The 7057-nt window shown below is 47.7% G+C and overlaps 1 protein-coding gene across 2 annotated transcripts in view; it reads left to right on the top strand.

Annotated features, from left to right (window-relative positions):
- The first annotated feature begins 2654 nt into the window (after positions 1–2654).
- SMAD3 (SMAD family member 3) overlaps positions 2655–7057 on the top strand; it is a 69361-nt gene continuing 64958 nt past the window's right edge. Inside the window, exon 1 of one of the 2 annotated variants that reach the window (XM_072981830.2) lies at positions 2655–3350. In XM_072981830.2, the coding sequence (XP_072837931.1) occupies positions 3145–3350 (206 nt within the window). In that variant the 5' untranslated portion in view covers positions 2655–3144. The remainder of the gene's footprint in view (positions 3351–7057) is intronic. The other variant, XM_072981831.2, reaches the window with a different exon arrangement.

Below are 7057 nucleotides of genomic sequence, written 5' to 3'. Positions count from 1 at the left end.
GTAAGACAGGCAGTGACATGACATGGATCCTTTTTGGTTGCGGTGCCTTTTCTTCTTCTTCTTCTTCTTTCAAAGGTAGTGTGACTGATACTATTTTTGTTAGAATTGTATTGCTATTTAGTTTTGATGCCCAGAATCCTAACAGGGATTTGTATTTGCACAAGGGAAACCATGTAAAGTCTTGGTGGGAAATTACAGCTCATTAACCACATGTACCTAAGATCACAACTGCACTTTGTAGAGGAAATTAGCTGTCAAAATTTATGTGAGTTTCCTTACAAGATTGTCGCTACATCTCATTGTTGGGATGTTGTATTTTATTCTTTCTAAGTCAGTTTGAGTGCTTTGGTTCCTAATGTATAATGTCCTGAATGCATACCTACCAAAGAGAGAAGCATCACTTTTGCATTTATAATCATCATCCTCTTAGTACTACACTGTTAGAAGGGTCCCTATAGATGACTGAGTCCAGCCCGTCAAGGAGACACAGTGGGGAACTGAACCCTCAGCCTCTCACTACACAGTCAGATACCTTAAACCAGTGGTCCCCAACCTTGGGCCTCCAGATGTTCTTGGACTTGTTAGGCATCCTTCAGTCTTGAAAGACTACGGTAACGTGCTCTGTATGGAGGACTTGGAACAGCGTCTAGTGTGGCTGAGAAGGCCAATTCGAGAGTGACCATCCCTTCCACACTGAAGACAAATACAATCTGTCCCCTGTCCAACTCCCTGATTTTGCTGCTTTCGGGACTTCCTCTTTGCCTCGGCCTGCTGGACAAGGGTCTCTTCAAATTGGGAGAGGCCATGATGCACCGCCTGCCTCCAGACTGAACGCTCAGATGTCAGGGTTTCCCATCTGTTGAGGTCCATTCCTAAGGCCTTCAGATCCCGCTTGCAGATGTCCTTGGACTACAACTCCCAGAAGCCTTCACCTCCACCTTTGCTGGCCAGGATTTCTGGGAGTTGAAGCCCAAGAACATCTGGAGGCCCAAGGTTGGGGAACCACTGCCTTAGACCACTGAGCTATCCAGCAATTCTTTGCCCACTAATGTTGTTGCACAAATCATGACACAGGGAGAGGAGCGCTCAGTTGGAAGGTGGGAAAGGAGGCCTCTCCCAAAGCCTTTTAGTCGTTCATACTGAGCAAGAGGAGCTATAATGGCCCCACAGGAGTGAGTCCGTGCTCCTGACCCTTCGGCTCTGGTTGGCCTGCGTTATTAGTTGGTGGCGACATGTATTCCATTCTTTCTCTGTCATAGACTAACGGAGTGGCCATGGTCAAGTCACTCTTCTTCAATCATTCTAAAAGCACCAAATTAGAAAAAAAAAAAACCTGTTCCAGCCTGGAATGTTGTTGCTATGGGAAATCATCAAGTGACCTTGGCAAAGTTAAATCTGTGCATACAAACGGTGAGAATGGTAAACAAAAATCAGAATTCTTCATGCATTTTCCTTCTTATATTTATCTTCTTACTTCCTCCAATGAATTCGGGCAGCAAATGCGGCATAGTTCTCAAATACGTTGAAGTATTTTGTTTCTTTTTTAAGATGTTATGTTTCATTGGTGCATTGCCTTACTTTTGCAAACTACCCTGGAAACTCTGCCAAAGGGTATTGTTCAAGAAAAATAACCCTGGAGGTTGCTCAATAATTTAGTAAAGACACTCTTTAAAAACACACACACATCCTGGGGCATTTTTAACAGAACTGTGCAGATTTCTGTTTTTGGACTACAACTGCCAGAACACTGGAGTTGTGCTCCAAAACACAAATCTGCAACTCTCTAATTTTGAGGCCTTGCAAAAAGAGTTAAACTACTAAAGGCAACTCCCCCCCCCCCGTACCTTTCATAGTGGACCATGTGGAAATATCTGCTAAGTAAACTTGCCCCACCACTCAGAGGAAAACATATAGGAATTTTCTCTTGTTTAATTTCCCCAATTTGGGCAGGATGGTTAACCAGTGGTGCTCTTGCTAAAGACCTGAGAGAGAAAGGAAAAAGCGAAATTTCCAGAGGGAGAGTCGGGTCGCTTTGTGGCGGCAGAAGCAACAAAGCGTCTTGGGGCAGCCGGAGATTAAGAGGCACAGGATGATGCTCGCGGGGCCCGCCATTGACACCCGCCGAAGGGAGCGACCCGCCCGGGCAAGCCGGTGCCCATGAGGAAGAGGTGCCCCTCAGGATGCCCGTCTTCCCGGCTAGAGGCCGAAGGCAGCCTCTCCGCGCTCCGCCGCCGCCTCATCTACCCAGCCGCTGGCCACGCAAAACCTGGGGGGGGGGAGTGGAAGTCCCTCCACCCGGTGCAGAAAAGCCGCCGCCCCCCCACCCCGCCGAGCCCCTAAAAGGTGTTGAGCGGCGGGCGGGCCCCGAAAAGCGCCTCCCTCCCGGGGAACTTCTCGGTCCCGCGCGCCCGGCTCCGAAAGAACGAGAGAAACTTTCAGTTCCGTGGCGGCGGCGGCGGCGGCAGCAACTCCAAGGCCGGAGGCGCCCCCGCCCGCCCGCCTACCCGCCCGCGCCCTCGTTCCGCCTCCCTCCTCCCGGCGGCGGCGGCGGCGGCGGCGGGGCGTTTGCCCTCCCCGGAGGAAGGAGGGAGGGAAGGGGGGGGGCGGCCCGCCGATTTGCATGAGACTCAGACGGGCAGCGCGGCGCTCGCAAGAGGAGGAGGAGGAGGAGGAGGAGCTGGTGGGCGAAGCCGCCGCCGCCGCCGGGGGCGCCTTGCAGAGAAGTCGGGACAAAGTTTGGAGGAGGAGGAGGAGGAAGGGGAAGGGGCCGCCCTCCTTCCCCCGCTTTGTCCCCGGGGCCAAGTCCGGCCAGCCGCCGGAGCCGCCAAACCCAACGCCCGACTTTCGCCGCCGCCGCCTTTGTGCCCCGAGACAGGCAGGAGGAAAGGGAGGCAGCCGAGCGGGTGGCCAGGCCCGGGCGCTGCCCCGCAGGGATCCTTGCCCCCCCCCTCAACCCTCCGCGAAACGAAGTTCTCGGCCGGGAGAGGCAAAACTTCGGGAGCGTCGGGCTCGCTCGCTCGTTCCCTTCTTCCCCCCCCCTTTGGGCTTTCCGCTCCCCGTCGTGCGGGGCTGCCCGGCGGCGTTGGGGGCGTTGGGGGGCAGGGGCGGCTCTCCTCGTCCTCCTCCTCGTCTTTGGGGCCCGCCATGTCGTCCATCCTGCCCTTCACTCCCCCCATCGTCAAGCGGCTGCTGGGCTGGAAGAAAGGCGAGCAGAACGGGCAGGAGGAGAAGTGGTGCGAGAAGGCGGTCAAGAGCCTGGTCAAGAAGCTCAAGAAGACCGGGCAGCTGGAGGAGCTGGAGAAGGCCATCACCACCCAGAGCGTCAACACCAAGTGCATCACCATCCCCAGGTAGACGGTGCTCTCTCTCTGTTTTCTTTTTTTGGGGGGGGGGTCGGGGGCGCGCCCGCCCCTGGGCACGTGCAGAGTGCCCGCCTGCTTGCTGCCCTGGCGGGGTAGGAGACGGGGAAGAAGGAAGCAGCGAGGGAGGGAAGGAGGGAGGGAGGCCCCCTCTCAGCCCCCCCCGCACCCCCACCCCCGAGCCCTGCCCACGCCACGCTTCTCTCGTGCAAGGCAAGGGTGGCCACGCTGGTTCCCACGCGGCGGGTGGGTTCAGGGCTGCGGTTGCAGTGGTGGGTTGCCGAGGTCCGTCTCTCTCTCTCTTAATTCACCGTGCTTTATTTTTTGGGGGGAGATGGTAAATCATGTCAGAATGGTATACAGTAATGCCTCCCTCGCCTTCCACCGCGTTTCAACCCAAAATATTTGAGATTTTTGGAAGATTCGGCTCTGTGTTTATGAATTCTGATGCAGAATAAGAGGCTGACAGTTCGTTTCGGAGTTAAATATGTGGCATCCATTAAGAAAGCAATATGAGGATTTGGAAACACCTTGACTTGTACTCAAGTTACAGTATTTCACTCTTTAGGGGGTGGAGCATCTGTGTTAACTCTTTAACTTGCTATAAACATAGGCACACACAACACATGCATTTCCTAAAACACTTTTTTAAAAAAAGTTCCAGGCCTGTTATTTTTACTTCTGAATTTTTGAAAATTCCATCAGAAAAATCATGGTGTAATATCAAAACATTAAAATTATGTTAGAAATGTCTTATATTATAATGTTTTATAGTCTTGGATTTTAAAATTTTTTTATTTAGAATATTTTACATCAGAGATGGGTAAGTGTGGGCCTACGGACGTCTTCCCATCATTCCTACCTAGCATAGTCAGTGAGGAAAAACTGTGGAAATTGCAGTACATAAACATAGAAAGCACTTGAGTTGCCCATTCATATGTTGAGTTTTTAAAAAATGTACATTGGAAAGGATTGGAATACAAGAAAAGGTGGCAATTTAAAAGATTCAGTGCTCTGTTCATTTGCCATTGACACAGTAAAATGGTGCCTTTATCTTCATTTTCACTGCAACAGGAGGTAGCACCTTTTAAGTAGAATTAATTTCCAGATAAATCTCAGAGAATAGGAAACTCACCGAAATGACATAGTGACAAACCAAGCATGCCTTTTTTTCCCCTGGTAGTTAAACCTGTGCAGATCTACTCTGATGTTGTTTTCTTGTTTCATAACTAAATAGAATCTTGTTCAGAGAAGGAATATGTCTGCACCTTGAAATGGAAAGTTTGGGACAAATGTCAGGTGATCATTTTCAGTTTCTTGCCCTTTTCTGTGCAGTTCACAGGGTCACCTGTTTAGGTCCTGTTAGAAATAGGATGGTGAGCAGCTGGTTTGCTCCTTCATGGCTCTTCTTAGATATTTTATTTTATTGCTCATTAGATATCTTGGTGGATTTACAAGCATGGGGAATAGACATAAATACTCAAGACAAAAAGTACTATCAAAGCTACTCTTCTAGAACTGGTGGTCATTCTTCCACAGATATGGGACTCTTGAATATGCTTGTGGTGATCTATATCTTGCTTTAATTTATTTCTGTACTGGATATAAAAATTGGGATCTCTTGGTTTATTCCCATTGTGTCTTAAGTCCCTTTTTCTGCACAAAAGGTGTGCATTTAAATAACTGCTAGAGAGACAAACAGGACCTTTTTTTTTAAAGGTCTGTGGATGCAGTTCTTTCTAGTTATTAGAATAGTGGGCCTCAGCTGGAGCAGGACGGGGATTATTCTGCAAGCCAAGGAGATCATTATTATTTGGCCTTTCTTTACATGCTGTGTTTCTGTGGTTGAGTGTAATCACCCACGCACAACTCATGGCATTCACATGCATGAACTGAACTGCACATACTTTCATAGCTGTTCCAGAAGAGAAATGGAAGCTGTGCTTTGTGTTCTCTCTCAAAGTTTTGCTGATTTGGAAAAAAAAGAGATCTTCCTTAAGTCTTTAATTTTTCTTTTCCTCTTTGGGATATCAAACAAAATTGCTTCTTGAGTTTTCCTTTCTCAGAGACGGCAAGAGTTCATGCCCATGCGTACAGTCCAGAAAACTGTGACATGGTGTTCTCCCCTGTTTGTTTTCATCCTAGTCTCTTGCTTTTCTAATGCTCCGTAAATGTGTGTCTTGGCTGTCAGAATGATTTAGTATGGAATGGCTGGCTTGCACAAAGAGGCGTCTGTTATGTTCGTTGACCGAGAAGATGCCTGGTTCACGGAGATCTTATAGTAGCAATAAAATGTGCTTTCCTTAAAAGTATACTTCCCAGGCTTTTGCTCTTTTGGGATTGCACGCTAATAAGGTTTAGGAGGAACTGAGGAGGAGAGTGGTCTCCGCCTTGTAGAAGATGCCCTCCAAAGATTCAGCCTTGGCCTGTTGGTATATTTGTGGTTATGGAAGAATCCTTTCTCCTGAAATGAGAAAGGTCCAGGGCCTGGATGGGTAAATAGGAACATGTGGATAAGCTGTATTTCTTGAGGAGTCTGACGCCATTGGATTTGCAGGACCGTTTATTCAATGCACAGTCATTTCTTTAATGCTGAATCTCGATTATGTGGGTGGATTCAATTGGAGCTGGTGTGCTTCGAAGAGGGGGTGGAGTAGGACATATCTTGTAATGAACTTGTCTAAGTTACTGCCTTCTGAAAAGTTTCTGTGCTGTACCATGTAAAACAGTGTTTGTGTAAAAAAAAACACACACAACAACAACCCAGGAACCTTGCAGGTACTACAAGACTGTTTGCTATCACATCTGAAGATTGCCAAGTTATGGGCCTATGAAGCAGAATATCCTAGACGGAGTTCCTCCAGCTTTCTAGCAGTAAAAATACAATTAAAAAAACACACTGAATAACTTAAAAGAGTTGCTGTCTTTTTGTGACAGCCCAATTTTTTATTTTTTATTTTTTTGCCTGAGATGCCTGACTCAGTCTGGGTGATGGTCAGGCTAGCATTGCTGTATTATACCGAGCCAATGTGGGAAAGGCATGTTTCAACCAAAGGCTGTGGGTGTTTGCATATAGAGATGACAAAGACAATGGGTTTTACGCTACCTGATACTACTGCACTTTGAGGCAATGTAGGATACACCAAGCGGCCCAGAGGACAATCTGAATTTTACCATGCAGTCTCTGTATTCCGACTCATACAGCTGAAAAAGTGGGCTGTGTTCCATGAAAGCTTTCATTAAAATATAGCAGCTAGTCTTTAAAGAAACTGGGCCTCCCACTTTAAAAGAATACAGAAAGTGTTTTTCCCCCAGAACATATTTTATGTTTACAAGCATTCTATTATCATATTTAAACTTTAAGAACATAAAGAAAAAGTTACTGTGAAATGCAAAGTATCTTAGTAATGTTATATGAATTCTATGTCCCAGCTAGACTTGTGCATATATCACCGTTGGTTTAGTCGGTATGTTTGATAGAGCATCAGACTCTCCGAATAGCATGGCAGTTGTACCCAATGAGCTGGGAGGATAGCTCAGGAGTTGGAGAACAGGGGGCAGAACGAGAAGTTGAGAGTTCCGCTCCTCGGTGTTCCTGCAGGGAGAAGAACTGGCCTGGATAACTTCGGGCCAGCTAAATCGTCCCTTATTTATTAAAATAACTGGCCTTTAAAAAACAAACCATGTATCTTCTCCAA

The sequence above is a fragment of the Pogona vitticeps genome, chromosome 12 (assembly GCF_051106095.1).
Source record: "Pogona vitticeps strain Pit_001003342236 chromosome 12, PviZW2.1, whole genome shotgun sequence".
In the NCBI taxonomy this organism is placed as follows: Eukaryota; Metazoa; Chordata; class Lepidosauria; order Squamata; family Agamidae; genus Pogona; species Pogona vitticeps.
Note: the sequence above shows the minus strand (reverse complement) of the source record. Positions and strands in the feature narration are given on the sequence as shown.